We start from the raw sequence: 18,954 nt of genomic DNA on the forward strand, positions 1-18,954 counted from the left end.
GATCGGCCAGTCGCTGGTTGCTGCTTCATAGCCCCACTCCCGTGACGCCATGGCCCCGTCTCTGCCCTGCCACTTGATGTCACGGGCCCACCTCTTCCCGCCCCCCGTGACATCACCCCCACCCCCTGCCGGTGAAGAAAGCCGGCAGAGGTGGCAACCCTAATTGGATCCCGAAATCCATCGCTGTTTCTTCTCCATTAGTAGCAGCTAAGGAAGCTGCTACTAACGTACAGAGATCAACGGTTATCTCTGCTGTTCTTCTAGGCCTCAAAACATTCTCTTTACATCTCTTTGCATCTTTTTCTTCATCGTACAGAAAATATTCCTGTTTTTGTATTGGTATGGTGTATCCAACTGCATAGAATTTACTGAAGGATGCACCAACTCCACTTCTTCTCTTCTTTCTCTTTTTCTTTCTCCTCTTTCTCTTTCTCCTTCTCTTTTTCTTTCTCCTCTTTCTCTTTCTCCTTCTCCTTCTCTTTTTCTTTCTCCTCTTTCTCTTTCTCCTTCTCCTTCTCTTTTTCTTTCTCTTTCTCTTTCTCTTTTTCTTTCTCCTTCTCTTTCTCTTTTTCTTTCTCCTCTATCTCTCTTTCTTTCTCCTTCTCCTTCTCTTTTTCTTTCTCTTTCTCCTTCTCTTTCTCCTCTTCTTTCTTCTTCTCCTTCTCTTTCTCCTCTTCTTTCTTCTTCTCCTTTTCCTTCTCCTCTTTCTCTTTTTCTTTTTCCTCTTTCTCTTTTTCTTTCTCCTCTTTCTCTTTTTCTTTTTCTTTCTCTTTCTCTTTTTCTTTCTCCTTCTCTTTTTCTCTCTCTTCCTCCTTCTTTTCTATCTGGTGCTCAGTAGTTGGAGCTGAGCTTGCTTTCCAGCAGGGACTCACATATGTGAACCCTTTGAAGAGTAATTGGTCCTTTTTAGCAATTGGAGACTTCCCTTCTTCTGAACATAATACCTGCTCATGTGGCAGCACTTCTTCAGTTATCATCACTCTGGGCTAAAAACAGAAGTCTTAAATTATTAGGCAAAATCATATATAAAATTACAACAATACAGAGAAAGAAAGAGGGTTGATCTGATGTTCTTCTGGTTAGGGGAACATTAGAAACCTCAGATAATTTTTTTTATGTCTTCCCTAACCAGAAGAACAGAAGAATCTTGGAATTAAAAAAATGATCATGTAAATTGCAAAAGTGCTTAAAATAGCAATCTCGTCAATTTTACATTTGCTTATTTTAAAGGTTTGCTTATCCTTTAAAACCTTACAATTAGATTTGTTCTAGAAATATTGGAGGACTTCTATTGTTTTCTAATGTGGGCATAACTACAGTCTGAGAATAGACAAAGAGATGGCTATTGAATGTTTTAATACCTACCATACTGAAGGGGGGCTCCATTCTACCTGCTTCAAGGTCCTCCCAAACTATTGGATTAAAGAAAGGGTGGGCCTTCATTCTGCTTGCATCTGTAAGCCGACCAGCAGGATCTTTCCGCAGGAGCTGTGAAAAGATACATCATAAGTAAGCACATCCCATACATTGTTTATCTTCTCTCCATCCATCTATCTGCCAGATTGGTCTCTAACTGCCAAGTGTTATACAACTCAACCCCCTGTTATTACAGTTATTCTTACCTTTGTGATGAGATCCTTAATATCACCTTTTAAAGTCCTTAAACATTTGATTTCACCTTTTGGAATGGATTCGAATGGAATATCTCCAGTTACCATCTCATACAGTATAATCCCATATGACCACCAGTCGACAGAAGCATTGTATTTCCTTTTTCCTGTCATCTGTAATAGCAAATGCCGAACAATGGCATTATTTACCCAACACATCATAAATTATTGCCCTAAATCTAATTAAAAATGAAATATGGGCAGACAAAGCAAAACTATTCATTAAAAAAAGACCTTACCTCTGGTGCAATGTACCCTGGAGTTCCGGCGTATCCTGTGGCTGTCTGTCCTTCAAACATATTCTCTAGAGCGAGACCAAAGTCTGCTATTTTGATATGACCGACAGAGTCCAGTAGGATATTTTCTGGCTTCAGGTCACTGAAAGAGACATTATAAGAATATTAGCCACAGTCACGGACACCCCCCCCCCGCACGCAAGATGTCCCCATTACTCCATATGTGGGAAAAATTACAGTGCGCCCTGGGCGGCATGCCGCCCATAAATGTGTGATGCCCTAGGCCTGGGCCTTTGTGGCCTTTCCACAAATCCAGGCCTGGCCGTGCATAGATGCTGGGTTGGACTGGCCCACTGGGACAGAGCGATAGTGGCAATTACTGGGTGGTAGGCCCTTGATTTGGGTACCTGGTGTAACAATACTAAAGCATTGGTGACTTACCGATGGACAATGCCTTTGGAGTGCAGAAAGGAGATTCCGCATATCAACTCTGCAGCTATGAACCTATCAGCAAGGAAAGAAAGAACTTAGCATTTTGGTGTACATCCAATAAAATGTATTCATATTGTACTCTATCCCTTAAAATCTTGGAATTACAACAAATAAATAAATCATGAATATAAATTACAAAAGTGCATAGAATAGCACTTAGAATTGACTAATTTTAATGGTTTACTTGTCTTAGTTATGTAAAAGAGGTGGCCAAGCCTTTGGCTTCTGGTACAGAAGTCTGACCTACCTTACAGTTTCAATATTTAGTGGTCCTGACAGCAGTTCTGCTAAGCTTCCTCCAGGTAAATATTCCATAGCATAGAAGACATAATCCTATACAGAAAAGAAGGGAGTGAGGTTACATCTCAGACACCAAATACCATAAGAATAGTAGCTAAGAATTGAGTTGGGTGATATTGGGTTTATCGGCCCGTGTAAGGCCACCTTAACATCAGCTTCAGTTGTTGAGCATTGTTTCCCTTCATCTAGGGTTGCCACCTGTCTAGTTTTGGCCCAAACAGCTCAGAAAGGCTGCCAAATTAGTGATTGGCCGAACGCCCCACCATAGTCCTGCCCTCATGATGTCACCAGCCCGCCCCCTCCCTGCCCCCATGATGTCTATGCCCACCACTGCCCGTCCTCTGCCCGGAGTAAGAAGCCAGGAAAGGTGGCAACCCTACCTTCATTAGGAATGAGAATATGGAACCAGGAGACAGTGATGCAAACTGGTACTTACCTTATTATGGAATGCAGCATATAATCCCGTCAGGAACTTGCATTCATTTGCTATCTGCAATATCTGATGTTCCACCATTATGAACTCGCGCTCATCTTCTTCTAGGAGATTCCTCTTCTTTAGAGTCTTTATGGCTATATATTGGGATGTGACAGAGTCCGTTGCCAACATCACCTAAAGATGCCAATAAGGAGAGAGGGAGATGCAGGTTAGTGGATCAGGAGCAAAGTGGGTGGAAGTAAAGTGTTATGGTATGTGAAATAGAAATAATTTTTAATTCATGAGCAGAATAACCATGAATGTGCCAATGTATCACTTACCTTGCCAAAACTCCCACTTCCTAAGTGTTGGTGGAATAAAAATCTCTCAATAGAGATTGGACTGTAGCTGGAACATTCTTCTGTAGGGGAAAGAAAGTAATTGATTACCCATAAGAAACACCTTTGGTGATGCTCTTCTAAAGATATCTTATTGGACCATCCACAAACTACAAGTCCCATGATTCCCAGTCAGCCTCTATACTCTTTACCCTTTTTAAAGGGGTTGTAAAGCCAACCATGATGCTGTCCCACTACACCCCCGAGTTTTGCTATAGAAATTGCCAAAAAACATAATAATAGATGCAAGAATTCTTCTGACAAAAAACTCATTATAAATGCAGAAGAATTGACCAATGAGAATGCTGGTTCCCAGCACTGATTACATCCCCTTTAAACCTACTAAACCTATATATCAGTCCCTACCAACTGACCTGCTGGTTCCTTGGGTTGCTCCGTTGGGCAGTGAGATGGTCCAGGCTGACATGCTGGCTTCATCTTTTTCACTTGCTTCCGTGCAATCCCCTCATCTGAATTCCGGCAACGTTTCTTACCGCGGATACCTGCATCAGGCTGGGTAGCGGGGGTCTTCTCTATATTCCCCTCATTTTCTACCTTTCTCCTTTTTATTTCATCCTGTGGTTCTTCGTTTTCTCTCAGACGTTTCTTTCCTCCAGCTTTGGGCAAAGGTTGCTTTGCAGGGGAGCTTTGCTCATCATTATTATTCTTACCTTTTACTTTCTTTGCTGACCTCTGCAAATCATCCTTATTACTTCTTTTTCGTTTCTTTTTGTTTTTTAAAATTTTATTTTTTTCAGTTGAACTCATATTGATGTTATATATAAGTCGCTTGTTTGCTACAGGAGGTGCAGTGACACCGTCCAGAAGCGAAACAATACTGACAAGTGACAAGCTTGTCAGACTCTATACTTGTAGGCTGATGATGTCACAATAAGAGTGTGATGTCACAATGAAACAATATGTTGGGTGTCAGGTTACATTGGTAACTTGGAAATCATTGTCACTCAAGACAAGATGATGATGTCACAATGAAATCTTGGCGATGTTCCTTTTTTTTGAAGATTGGCAGCTTGTGATATAATTAATGCCGCCATCTTGGTTATTGACTGTTTTTAGCTTTTCTTCCCCCTTCTGAAACAGAGAACATCTACCACAATAAAAAGAACCCCCCACCCTAAATGTTCAGTTAGTATGTTCCACTGGTCAGGGAAAAACAGAACAGAACCCACAAGCCATCAGGCTTCTGAACTGCTGACATTCTGCACAAACCAACACACACTCCCCATAACTACTGGACTCTTCGCAGTGTCACTTTAAGCAAAGCCACTTTAAATCCTCACTGCACAATTTCAAATATTTCATTGCATTTTTTTTATTGTAAATAAACTTGAACCAATATGACAAGCATATAGCGATGAGCGAATCAGCCCCAACGGCGATAAATCCATGAAACGCGGTTGTTGCACAAATTTTTGGTTGCACGGGTCTTTTTTGTTTTGGAGAGTGCCTATTTATGACACGACCGCACCCATTTTGACGTAACTTTTTTTGACGCAGAGCGATTTTTTCCATGGCGAATTTATGCACAAGTTTTGCAAAGCAATTCACAAATGGTGAAATGCGGAAATTCGCTGCAAATCCATGCCTGCCCAAAAAAATCGCTCATCACTGCAAGCAAATGTTTTCGAGAAGAAATTCACGTTTTGTCGCAGATTAAAAAAACGTCGCACTTAAACAAAACAATCCCTTTATTTTCAATGAGACCAAAAACCTTGACTATATTAATAAACAGGAAAGATAATACTTGCTTGAATTTCCATTGACTACTATGGAATTCAGCAGTATTTATGCACATTTTCGTATTTTTCCCTTTATTCCCTTTTATAAATCGTGACTATTGAAAATATATTCCTAAGGATCATTTAAAGGGGTTGTTCACCTTTCAATTAACGTTTAGTATGACAATGACGGATATTCTGAGACAATTTCCATATCTTTTGGGTTTTTCTGTTATTTAGATTTTTGTTCAACAGCTTGCAATTTCAGCAGTGATCTGGTTGCTAGGGACCTATATACCTTAGCAACCAAGCAGCTGTTTGAATGAGAAGCTGTAATATGAATAGGGGGGGATTAAAGAGAAATAAAAAGTAACAATAACAATAAAATTGCAGCCTCACAGAGCAATAGTTTTTAGCTGCCGGGGTCAGTGACCACCCATTTGAAAGCTAATAAAGGCAAAAAATATAAATAGATGAAGAATGAAGAACAATTGCAATGTTGCTAGGAATAGGACATTCTATAACATATTAAGTTAACCTGAATGTGAACCACCCCTTTAATGATTGCTTTCAATTTGTGTGTGTGTATGTATTCACCATTATATAAAATACAGGTATCAGACCCCTTATCCGGAAACCCATTATCCAGAAAGTTCCGAATTACGGAAAGGCCATCTCCCATAGACTCCATTTTAATCAAATAATTCACATTTTTAAAAATGATTTCTTTTTAGTAATAAAACAGTACCTTGTACTTGATCCCAACTAAGATATAATTACCCCTTATTGGGGGCAGAACAGCCCTATTGGGTTTATTTCATGGTTAAATGATTCCCTTTTCTCTGTAATAATAAAACAGTACCTGTACTTGATCCCAACTAAGATATAATTACCCCTTATTGGGGGCAGAACAGCCCTATTGGGTTTATTTAATGGTTAAATGATTCCCTTTTCTCTGTAATAATAAAACAGTACCTGTACTTGATCCCAACTAAGATATAATTACCCCTTATTGGGGGCAGAACAGCCCTATTGGGTTTATTTAATGGTTAAATGATTCCCTTTTCTCTGTAATAATAAAACAGTACCTGTACTTGATCCCAACTAAGATATAATTACCCCTTATTGGGGCAGAACAGCCCTATTGGGTTTATTTAATGGTTAAATGATTCCCTTTTCTCTGTAATAATAAAACAGTACCTGTACTTGATCCCAACTAAATGAACCCATAACATTAAATAGAGTGCTTTTCATTGTACTGTGAACTACAAGAGAGTTCTGCTAGATTTAATACAGCCATTTGGCTGCTGGCAAAAATAATGTGTTCTGTATTTCTGTATTTATTTTTCATTATAATCTATAAAAGGCTGACAGTCATTTAAAGTGGTTGTTCACCTTGAAATGAACTTTTAGTATGAAGTAGACACTGATATTCTGAGACAATTTGCAGTTGGTCTTCATTTTTTGTTATCAGTGTTTTCTGAATTTTAGCATTTTGTTTAGCAGCTTTCAGTTTGAAATTTCAGCAGCTCTCTGGTTGCTAGGGTCCAAATTACCCTAGCATCCAGGCAGTGGTGTGGATGGGAGACTGGAATTTGAATAGAAGAGGGTTTGAATAGAAAGATAAGGAATAAAAAGTAATAATAATAATAAGTTGTAGCCTCCTAGATGAATAGATTTTGGCTGCCGGGGTGAGTGACCCCCCTCTCCATTTAAAAGCTTGAAAGAGTCAGAAGAGAATGGTAAATAATTCAAAAATTAAAAAAGATACAAAAATAAAGACCAGTTTAAAGGTTGCTAAGAACTACCCATTGTATAACATACTAAAACCTAATGTAAAGGTGAACCACCCCTTTATATTGTAAACCATGAACTTGGAATAAAAGTTTCCTCACCAGTAGGGGTCAGTATAAGAGCAGGGCACATACCCAACAAGTGTAGGTGGGGAATACTCTCTGTGTTGGTGTTGACAATTGGAAATGCACATAACTCTTCTTTATTCACCGCCTATGGCTTCCTTCCCATGTCTGAGTAAAACAGCATTGCTTTAAGTCAGGACCCTGGCTACCCCCAGGAGGTTTATGGCTACAGCACCCCTGTCTCAGAGGAAAACTATACCCCCGAACAATGTAGGTTTGTATAAAATACATAAAACAGCTCAAAAAATATACTTTTTTGGTAGTACATGTATGGGACCCGATATCCAGAATGCTCGGGACCTGGGGTTTTCCAGATAAGGGGTCTTTCCTTAATTCAGATCTCCTACCTTAAGTCTACTGAAAAAATTATTTAAACATTAATTAAACCCAATAGGATTGTTTTGAATTCAATAAGGATTAATTATATCTTAGTTGGGATCAATTACAGTCACTGTTTTATTATTACAGAGAAAAGGGAATCATTTAACCATTAAATAAACGCAATAGGGCTGTTCTGCCCCAATAAGGGGTAATTATATCTTAGTTGGGATCAAGTACAGGTACTGTTTTATTATTACAGAGAAAAGGGAATCATTTAACCATTAAATAAACCCAATAGGGCTGTTCTGCCCCCAATAAGGGGTAATTATATCTTAGTTGGGATCAAGTACAGGTACTGTTTTATTATTACAGAGAAAAGGGAATCATTTAACCATGAAATAAACCCAATAGGGCTGTTCTGCCCCCAATAAGGGGTAATTATATCTTAGTTGGGATCAAGTACAGGTACTGTTTTATTATTACATCACAGACCATCACTAAATGGTGGCTCAAAGTAAAAGAGCAATATTTACTTTATATATTCCGGTTTAGTTAGTCAATATGGTGTAAAATTTTTGTTGGTTAAGTATTCATTCTGAGGGTATAGCTTTCCTTTAAATTTGTCTGAGCTGCAGCTGCCAGCAGTGTTGGACTGGGGCCCATCAGAAACCCTAACCCCAAGGGCCCCCATACACTTACATAAAGGATGACTTCAGTCATGGCTGCTGTGTAACGCAGCGCTACCTCTGTGACTTGGGCAGCGCCAGTAGGGGAGGAACACACAGCTTGAACATGGTGACTGGGGGTGTGGTACAAATAGGGAAACTATGTAGTGGCCATAGAGGATTTTCCCCAGTATCATGGTGGGCTGGTCCCACCCTGGGTGCTGGTATAAAATAAATAAGGTTCTCAGTGGGACCATGTGGTGCCTACAAATGGGCAGGCAGGTATTTTTCTAGGAAAGGTGGCAACACTAGTAGGGATGAACTGAATCCCGGATTTCCCACTACTTTTTACTTTTTTTTCTTCCAAACTGAACCAACTAGTACTGAAATCCCACTGACTCAGCACTGGATGCAGAGCAACAGGGCCACTGATCCAGCCCCAGAGCAAACTGGTACTTGAAACCAACACAGCCCTGGCACTGCCCTGTTGATTGATGCTGTTAGGCTTCAGTTTGCCTTTTTGACCAGTAGAGGGCAATCCTACTCCATCAAAGTTCTTAAACAGTCCATAGTGCTAAGTGCAATTTGAGAACCCAGGGGTGGAGGGTGGGGGGCATCCATGTAGGGGCATTAAATAGCTATCCCGCTGCTTGAAAAGAAAATGCTTGCTGCTTTTTCTGCCACAATGAAGCTTTTTATTTAATTACATGTACATATTACATCACCCTCTCTCATTTGGGAGCTAACCCAGAGAGGGACAGAAAACCAAACATTACAAAGGCACCGCATAAAAAAAAGATTTAAAAATCGAATAAATAAAACCAAACAAGAAACAAAAATGAAAGGGGATGTAGACCTCAAAAATTAATTGATATAAACTTTCTCAGAGCGATCCCCTAAGCACTTTTGCAGTTTATATTAATTTATAAACTGAAGGTCAGAGTGTAGGCGACAATAACTGTCTATGCACTTCCTGTATTGAGTGGGGTTGGTGACTCTCCTTTGATCCAAAAGCCTGGTATTAGCAGTCCAAAAGTGCAGATATCTCAGAATCTGCTAAAAATAGAAAATCAATATAATCTGCAAGTGCTCAGAGAAGCACCTTGAATATGTTTACCTTCAGTATGTTTTCATCAATTAATATATATATTTTTTAGGTTTAGATCCCCTTTAAGTCCGTAATAGGCAGCTTATCAGGAGATTTTAACTTGCAACCCCTGTCTGTCTCAGATCCCAACAGGTGTGGGTGAAGGGTTAACAAAAACATGGCTGTGATCAATTCCTGAAGAAATATGGCTGGTGTTACTTAAATGCTCTTGTTTTGTTGGAACAAAAACATAGACCACCTAGAAACTTCCCCCAGGCAAGGCAATTTACAGTCTTTACCCATATACATGGCTCTGATTCTATTTACCTTCTGTCCCAATTAGGAAAACCCCCTAAATATTCTGAAAGTCAGGACCAAAACCTTACCAGCTCCTTGTTAAACTGAGAATTGGCATTACAACTACCCCCTGCTTGCCTGCTGGCTGCTGTGCCAAATTTAATGCCCCACTGCACTGTTGGACATATACAGAGGGGTGTAGGCAGGTAGATGAGGCTAGCACCCATTCCCCTAGCTTCCCAACTGTAGTTCCAGCCTTGAGCTACTTACATTTAAGTCTATGGATTGGCACCCAAGGTAGCCATTATCTTTGAGGAAGACCTCCAACCAAGGTCATGGGGACATTTTTTTAATATACAAAAATCCCTCTGTAAAGGAGAATATAAGCTTAAAGTTTCCCCACTCCACATAGGGGTTTTGGTTAAGAAAAGGACAATAATTCCTAGAGATTCCCTTTTAGACCTATGACACATGTTATGTTAGGGGCCTGCCCATAGCCTCTAGGGGTGTCAGTCATTTATCTGAAGGTAACAACACCTTGAAGAAGTGCAGAGCATATGAAGGAACGCATTATTTCCCCTAGAACTCAAAATAAAAGAAATACACAAAGAAACCCAAAATAAGAATATTATGGTCATATCTTACATTCAGTGCATCCCAGAATATTTTGTTCTGACAACAGAGCCAAATGTAGGCAATTCTGTCCAAACTGATACAAACATTAACACGCAGATAATTATGGGAGGTTTGATATTTTGGATAATGGTTGTTTCAGCCTGAGGGAATAATTATTGGTTGGAGTACAGGCCCCCTGGTCTAGTTGTTTAGCTCACTGTTCAGATGTGGGCCATTACTGGTCAGTTTAGCACAACACATCTGCCCCAATGATGCTATTGGCCTAATGGGTTTGGCTAGCTTTGGAGCATCCCCATTTTATGTAGAGCGGTGGTTGTCAATTGAAGCCCATCTTAAAGGTTCAGCCTTTGGCCAGGACACCCATTATAGGTGCATCCTTTGCTCAGCCCCCCCCCCCCTAACTTTTGTAATCTAGCCATCATTTCAAGAATATCTAGGGCAGCAAATACCTATTCGCCCTAACTCTCGCCCTAACTGACCTTTAATCTTGGCTGTGTGTATCTAGGAGAGCAAATGGCCATTCTCCTTCTTACTGGCCTTCAGGCTGAGCAACCGCTGCCACTGCTCCAAGCCACCCCATATTTTGGAACCACTGGTGTAGCGTATATCCAGAGTGGGACTGGGCCGGCGGGGCACCAGGGAAACACGCGGCCCCTGCTGAGCCAGTCCGATCCCTCTGCCAACTGTGTGCACATCTCCCCACAAGCAGAAAGTGTGGTAGGCGAGGGGGTATGATGTCATGACTGGGGTGGGGGGGCCCTCAGGCTGCAACCCTCGTGGACCCCAGACACTCAAGTCCGTCTCTGCGTATATCTGAGACTAATGGCAATCCAACTAGCCACATATAATCATCTTTATTCTCTTGTGTGCCCAAACCACAAGTCTATTACCCTTCCAGTTCCAAGTCAAGCTGGCAGTCCCCGGGTAAGTCAATTAGGGTGAGACTCTTTTTTTCTGCCAATAAATTCATCTACTGTCTAAAAAAAAAAACAAATCTTTTCCCTGATAACAAATTTACATTTACATTTTTGCATAGATTTTCCATGATGAGTGTTCCATGAGTTTACATGGTTCTCCATAGTTCTGGGTGGTGTCAAGGTGAAATCAGACCATGCCTGTACCACTGAGGTGTCCCATTCTAATGCAGAGCCCGCTGAAACCACTGTAGTTACATTCTTCACTTAAAGGATCCCTACATATATATATATATGCTTTTAGAGTTTCACCACTGTTTGTTATGTCACAATTATCCACATGCTGCTTCAGGAAGGACAAGAGCACCAATAATGACAGTAGGATCACCAGAATGGCCTTCTGGATGTACATGTGAGTGTTAATTCAGTGAATAAGACAATGTTGTTCCAGTGGAAAGATACTGGTTTGTCAGTCGTTCGTGTATTGTCAGTTCCAGTGCGGTTAGTGAACGTGTGGCTGGCGTCCATGTTGGATGGGCCCCCGAAGCTCTGCCAGTGCTACATCATCTCATTCAGCTTGGTCCATTCATAGATGTCCTGCTCGCACACAATGTCCGAGTTAATGAGCAGGTAGCGGTCCCCCACGCAGAAGTGCTTTTGGCAGGCTGCACACTTGAAGCACTCCAGGTGGTATACTTTGTCCTTCACCCGCATCGTCATTTCGAAGGCTCGGATCCGCTTGTCGCAAGAGGCGCACAGTCCGTCCTGGCCGAACAGCCTATAAAAAACAGAACCGCGCAACATTTTTATTGTTATGGTTATTTTTTATTACTTATCTTTCACTTATTCAGTCCTTCACCTTTTCATATTCAAGTTCTTCATGAATATCATTGCCTGGTTGCTAGGGTAAATAAGACCTACTCAACCAGATAGCTGCTAAAATACCAAACCGGAGAGCTGCCAATTAAAAAGCTTAATAACTGAAAAACCACAAAAAGTTATATGTTATATGCCAGCTTTCAAATGGAGGGTCACTGACCCTAGCAGCCAAACACCATTGCTCTGTGAGGCTACAAAGGAGTCAGGCCTGGACTGAGATTTGAAATAGGCCCTGACACTTCTAGGACACAGAGACCCAAACAGCCCCCCACCAGCCCAATAAATAGTGACTGTTTATGGCTCTTACAGCAGCCCCTCTGGCCAGATCCAGAGATTGCCAGTCTGGGCCCTTTTTGAGTAGCATGCATGAACAGGTAGTGGCGGTCCCATTGGGCACTAGATACCCAGTCTGATACAGCCTGAACATGTGTTATACCATATGTTATATGTTATATTGGCCTGCTACATCAAAAGTACTTCTGTTTTATCTGGCAGCAGTGGATAAAATGCCCCATGGGCTCTGTCCTAACAGAAGAGAATCAATCTGGTTGGAAATACCTGAGGTAGTCCCTTCGGCACAGTTTGCGCCCCAGCTTGTAGTAAAGTCTCCTCCCGACCTCGCCCAGCCGGCACCCACACAGGTCACAGCTCAGGCAGTCTTCGTGCCAGTACTGATCAATGGCCTTTAGGAAATAGCGGTCCCCGATGCTCTGCTGGCAGCCCCCACATGTCAGCAGTGAGGGGGGGATCTGCAGGACCTCATCCACTGGTTCACTAGAGGCAAAAGAGAGCAACAAGCACTTAGTTCTGAATATAGGCTCCTAGAGACACTTTTTCTTTCTTCCTTTTTATTAGCCATGGGCACATTAATGGCTCCGCAAGCATTTAGATCTGAAAAGAATTTCTCAGGCCCCCCCTTTAGCTCTATGTATGTCCGGAGAAACAGCCCATGCAGGGCTCCATGGTCACTATTTTCATCTTTTAGAACTGATAGTGCAATACAAGCGCAGATAAAGATGAAGCACTTCCTCTGCCACCAAGATAGAGAATAGGAAAGCGACTTATGTTAATCAGTCTTCTGCATTTGCTAATTGCCACTCAGCCCTGACAAAGGGTGAAGACACATGGAGCTACTGGTAGCAGCTACTTTTTCATGGCTACTAAACTCCAGAAAACACCCTGCCATAGACAATACTGAGAATTGCCTCTGTCTTCACCCTTATACTGCACTATACCCTGCACCGCTCTGTGCTCTGTGCTTCGGATTCTTCCCAGCGCGTGTTATACAAATAGACGTAGGACTTGAATGTACTAATTACAGCTGCCCAGGGTGATAGGTATAGTTCAGTTACAGCTGCCCAGGGCCCTGAATTTTGCCCTATAGTTATGACTCAATTTTATTTTCCTGTACAGCATAAATTACTGATTGACATATATTAGTAATAGGGAATGGAGCTGCCATGCTGCTGTGTTTTCCTGCAGCACATATATATATATATACATATATATATATATATATACACACAATAGCCTGCACTGAAAGCATGACTTATTTTCATACATTATAGATAAATATGCCATGCTGCACAGTAAAACCAAATATCTGCCGCTGACTTCACTGAACATGAATATGAACCAGTTCTTCCCAGTAGCCAAAGCACCATGAAAATGGGTAAAATTGCCAGTCACTAAGGATTGAACGAAGCATCCTTCGTCCCCAAGCCACGCGTGGTTTCAGGGGACATTAACCCTTTAGCTTCCCTTTGGATGTGCAACTGGCAATCCTACATGCATTGTGGCGCTGCAACTCCTAGCAACCCCCAAAAGGCTGGTGATAGTAGGAGTTGGTACAATGCATGAAGGGCTGCAGGCTGCAAATCCCTTATTTATTGTTTTTTGAGGGTCCCGGCTTTTCTGCATTGCCAGGGCCCCCTTCTTCTTCCCCCAACATCCCCCAAGCATTATCCCAAGCATGCTTACTCTGTTGGGTCCAGGCTCTTTCTCTCTATAGCTGATGACATTTGCAGAATCTGGCGCGCCTCCTCCTATTGTCCCCTGACTCTTCTGCCAAATGGATTAGCTCCACTGGACCTCTCCTTTGCATATGCCCGTCACCAGCGCAGGTCCCTGTGGCCCCAACACTCACAGGCTGCTGTCCAGCTCCCTAAGGAACATGCGAGAGCCCCCTGCTGTCTCTTCTCCATCCCTGTTGCTCCCCCTGTGTATTCCCCAGCCAGCTGTATCTGTGAGCTGCTCTCCTGCTGCAGGCAGGTCTGGGAGGGAGCCCTGTGTCACTGTCACTTATATAGCCGATTGGTGTCCCTCTTGCAGCCTTTAAGCTCAGCCCCTCTGACTCTGCTTTCATTTCCTTTTTCCTGATCACCATTCAAATACAATAGAAGGAAATGGCATTTAAAGGGGCAGCTGCTCAGTTCTGTGTGTATTGCTATAGGCTTGCAGAGCCAGGATTAGTTGGAACCAGACACAGCAGCTGCCTTGCTGATTAACCCATGCACTGCTGGAGAGACCTGCAGTGAATGCAATTCTTTATTTGCCATCAGCGGAATACCTACAAGGGCAGAGCTCTCCTAAGGGGGTGGTGAATTGGGGCCATGCACTTGAAAGAGATAACGGGGGGGGGCAAACTTGCTTGTCTGTGTATTGATGCCTCCATACTGGGTGGCTTGCCCAGGGGCCCTCAACTTTTTCTGGAATTCACCCAGGCAATGGGGGGGGGGGGTGGATTTGGAGTGCTGGAATAACAAAAGGGCCTAAACTAGGGGTTCAGTGGTAAAAGAGGTATGTGCTGATCAATGGTGAAGTTTCCCCCTGCAGGCAACTAAAGGGAAAGGCCTTTCTACTACCGATTCCCTTTGATGATGGTGAAAAAGGCATTTTGAAGAGATTAGTCGCCCGTGTTAGCAGAGATCTATTGTGGGCAACATTACCAGAACAATTGTTTTCAGTATCTATATCAAAGATGTCCATCCTTCTCGGGCTGTTGTTACACTGCAGCTCCCAACCCCACTATCAGGCAGCTGGGTTCTAGTTAAACAACAGGTTGGACATTGCTGAACCAGTTTAGTTCCCCTTTGATTTGTACTGTTAGCAGGTCCTGGCTTTGGCTGTAAATGCATGTGGTGGGGGGGTGTTAGGGGGAGGGTCACTAATCCCCTCATTCAGTGGTGCTAAAAGCTTTCCCAAATCCTCTGGGGAATCAGAAGTGTCCGTCTCTAGTTAAACCTCTTGTGGTTGAGCATCTATTGACTGATTTGCTCACAAGATGCCCTGCAGCAGCTGCACATTTTAAAGTGCCATTTTCTACACTGGGATGGATACCTGAATAGCTTTTTTGACTCCAGCATTGCATGGGATGTAACACATACAGCACCCAAATGTTGCCTACAATTTCCAGCATACCTAACATATGTGTGCAGGGAGCAACATAACAGTTATATTCTTTGGTTAATGCCACACAGGGCTGAATCAGACCTTACACTGGCATCAGCCTTTCCCTGTGCAGGCACACAGAGCAGATTTTCACTCTGAAATGCATAGTCACACAGTGCTGAAATTCGCTCTGTGTGCCTGCACCTGGACTGAAGCAATGGGTCTGGGTGCAGGCACAGGGAAAGGCTGATCCCAGTAAAGGTGTTGATTCTTGCCTGCAGAGTATCAGCCCATCTGGAATAAGTCTTAGAGTTAAGGTGGCCATACACGCTAAGATCTGCTCTCTTTGCAAGGTCACCAAGCCAGCAGATCTTCTCCCGAAATTCCCACTTAAGTGTAGGCGATATCGGGCTAATTCGGTCATTTATCCCTGGGGCCAAACCTGCCCGATTGAGATCTGACTGATTTCAGGCCAGATCTTGGTCAAGCAGGCCTATCGTTTGTACCCATACACGGGCAGATAAGCTGACGAATTGGTCTAAAGGAACGATATCGGCAGGTAGAATTGGCCTGTGTATGACCACCTTTAGACTGTTGGCACACCAAATGTGATCTGCATGGGTATTTATTTGCTGGGGTAGAAGTGGGATTGAACCTGACAAATCAGACTGTCATTTGTGTTAATTGAATTTTGGGAAAAAGAAGCCCATGGCTGCATTCACAATACAAATGCTGATAGAGTCTATAGCTCATGTGCTGTGAGCCTTGGGCTAAGGGCCAATGGGTAATTTTTTCAGCCGGCATATACACAAAACAGCCAGTCTGCTAACTCCTGCTCCTTGTTTGTTTTTGCACTGACAGGCTGATCCCATGTGTCAGCACACATCCATACAGGAGGCAGAAAGCTTAAGGCTAATGCCCCACAGAGCAAGTTAGTTGCCTGTGATAGATCTCTGCAATCGTGGGTGACTAACCACTCCTGAAGTGCCTGTCCACTGGCCTTTGCATCGCTTTGGTTTTCAGAAGTCGAGCAAAGTTTCCTCCTGCAGGCAACTTCGAGCGGTTAGTCGCTTGTGATAGCAGAGATCTATCACGGGTGACAAACACGCTCCATGGGACGTCAGACCTTAATCAGCAGGTGACAAAATCCAAATTGGTGCCATTAGTCTTAGGAAATAAAACAATGTCATAAGGGAGAGGTGAGGGAGGTCTTGGCAGTGATAGTTATGGGTGCTTTTTGTGCCAGAGGGTATAGTTCTCCTTTAAAGGAGAATAAAACCCAAAAAATTTATATTGCTAGAAATGCTATATTTATGTATGGAACTTACTGCACCAGCCTAATGGTTCAGCATCTCAATAACAGCTATAAAACCTTAAAAATTGTGCGCAGGAGTTCACCATCTTGGATCATGTTAGGAGTGTCAGTGGCACTGCCATGCTCATTGTTCCTGGGGAGCTGTTGGAAAGTTAAGATTAGGGGGTGTGGGAAATCATCAAGCAGAAAATGAAATTTGTCTGTATAGAAGCTGATGCAACAGGGCTAGTTATATTCTGATGCAGAATTAGCAGAAAAGAAGATGGGGTCATCTTCGATGGTACAGATCTTCACTTATAATAGCTGTGGTTTTCTTGGACTGGTACAGAACCCCAAAACATAATGGGGCTTATTTACTGAAACAGGGTGCACATTGAATACCACAAAGGGGTGCAAAAGCTTGCCCCCAGGGTCTGTTGCTTTCTACAGCGAGCACCTTAATGCAGGCAGTAAGGATAGGGCTGGGCCTACTGATGCTCACTAACTTGCATGTGTAAAAAGGAAAATAAGTGCAGAGGTCTGTGAAAGTTACTCAGTACAGGATGGCAGATCGCTGCACTTTTTTGTATGCTGCATCTTTCATTGAATATGTAGCCTTTGTAGTCTATTCTTTGTTATGTTTTAGTTCTTCTTTTAAAAACGAAGAGAGTTTAAAAAGTTGGGTGTAGCTTGTTTCTGGGGGTTGGGTTCCTTTAATGGTACAGTTAATGCTCCTGTGGGGCCTCCACCCAAAACAAGTTATCAGTGACTGTCAGGCACGGGCAGAGCGATTCTCCCTGCACTGAAATGTTCCTGGGGTGGCAGATAAAGACACTGGGATAGACCCGTTCAAGAGGAATCGTGGATAATACACGTGCTATAAGCTGCCATTGCTGACAGTCAGGATCTTGCCGTTTCTTACTTTGTTTCACACCCTGTATTCTTGCAGTACCGGCTGTGACCCCCCCATCACTGATATTGACCCTGTTTCTAGCTGTTGCAAACTACTCCCAGGAACCTTAGCCAGTAGGATGGTGGAGTTCAGTAGCAGCTGAAATGGGGGTGTGACAATTCAAGCAGAGAAGGCCGATCCACTCCTGTCTGCCTGTCTTGTGTATAAACCAACACACAGCATTGGTACGGAAACACAAAAGTAGCATTATTGCCCCAAAATCAGCCGCTTGTGTGCACAGTATATTGAAATGCCTGTCAGTGCTTGCAGAACGAGTCAACCTTTTTTCCACTGATGTAGAAACAATTCAGCCCTTAACGTAGATTTTAACCTGCCTGACCGATGAGACGGCCGATATCCACAGCCTTTACAATACCGGTCGTATAGTCAATCCGCCATACATGCACGAGGTTTTGTACAATACTATCGGTGCGTGTATGGCCAGCTTAAGGCTAAGGGCACATGGAGAGTTTGGTCCACTGCTGTCAGCGGATCTGCTTCTCTCAGCCTGTAAAAAAAATCAAAGGATGAGAGCAGTGGAGCAAACGGTCCGTGTGCCCTCAGCTTTACTGAAGATATATATTTGTGACAGTCCCTGGAATATGTGTCTGACTGCTGCCATTGATCTATGTGCCCTGCTCCTTTTGCCCAGCCCTGTTTATCACACAGAGATAATTCCACCCTTCCCTGCTCAGAACTGTCTGTCTGTGCTGCCTGCTGGCAGATAACTCCAGCCACACAGATAGTTATCATTCACTTGGATCTTTTGCCACTGAATATTGTGTCAGCTTAATTGGGAAGGTCACCTTAAGTGAAAGAGCACACAAAACAGTTTCTGGGTGTTATGTTGGCCTTTAGCATAAGGTAAATACATTATTATTTGTGTTTTATGAAATCATTAAGCTGGCAATTCATAGGCTGGGCTGCTCCTGACCAAGCTGGCATCTTAGTGGTACATGTATTGGGCTATATGATGGCCTTCCCAACTGATATCTGCTTGGGGCTCATTCAGCTTTTGGAGGGTTGGACAATCCCATGAGACCATAATGGGCTGTGCAGGAAATTGCATGAGTTCTCACTGAGTCTTTAAGTGATCTGAGGGCTAGACAATACACTTGTTTGGCACCAACGTCACACAAGTGGAGCATTTCTTGTGTGGCCAGTTTAACCCTTTACTTTTCCTCATGTAAGCACTAAAATATTACTATTTTTAGAAGTAAAGTATATGTTTTCTTCCCTAAAACTGTGCTACTTTACATTTAACACTTTCTGTTTTATAAGTGTCTCTTTAAGAGGATGCCACTCAGATATCATGTATTTGGTATAAAATTGGTAACAAGATAAACCATA

At 42.7% G+C, this 18,954-nt stretch overlaps 2 protein-coding genes across 2 annotated transcripts; both read right to left on the reverse strand.

The window, feature by feature from the left end:
• Nucleotides 1-773: 773 nt before the first annotated feature.
• LOC116410377 (protein kinase C delta type-like) lies at nucleotides 774-4,279 on the reverse strand (the record flags this gene model as incomplete). Its single annotated transcript, XM_031900732.1, has 9 exons — nucleotides 3,886-4,279; nucleotides 3,455-3,534; nucleotides 3,135-3,308; nucleotides 2,646-2,731; nucleotides 2,348-2,410; nucleotides 1,910-2,048; nucleotides 1,623-1,784; nucleotides 1,366-1,488; nucleotides 774-986 (listed from the first exon to the last, which is right to left on the reverse strand). Coding segments are annotated over exons 1-9 (1,434 nt in total), but the record flags the coding sequence as incomplete, so codon positions are not given.
• Nucleotides 4,280-11,010: 6,731 nt separating this feature from the next.
• On the reverse strand, nucleotides 11,011-14,234 carry lmo2 (LIM domain only 2). Its single transcript, NM_001011238.2, is given in 3 exon segments — nucleotides 11,011-11,867; nucleotides 12,527-12,742; nucleotides 13,949-14,234. Coding segments are annotated over 3 exon segments (477 nt in total). The 5' UTR covers nucleotides 13,990-14,234; the 3' UTR covers nucleotides 11,011-11,647.
• Between the last annotated feature and the right edge of the window lie 4,720 nt (nucleotides 14,235-18,954).

Source organism: Xenopus tropicalis, chromosome 4 (assembly GCF_000004195.4).
Source record: "Xenopus tropicalis strain Nigerian chromosome 4, UCB_Xtro_10.0, whole genome shotgun sequence".
NCBI classification, from domain to species: Eukaryota; Metazoa; Chordata; class Amphibia; order Anura; family Pipidae; genus Xenopus; species Xenopus tropicalis.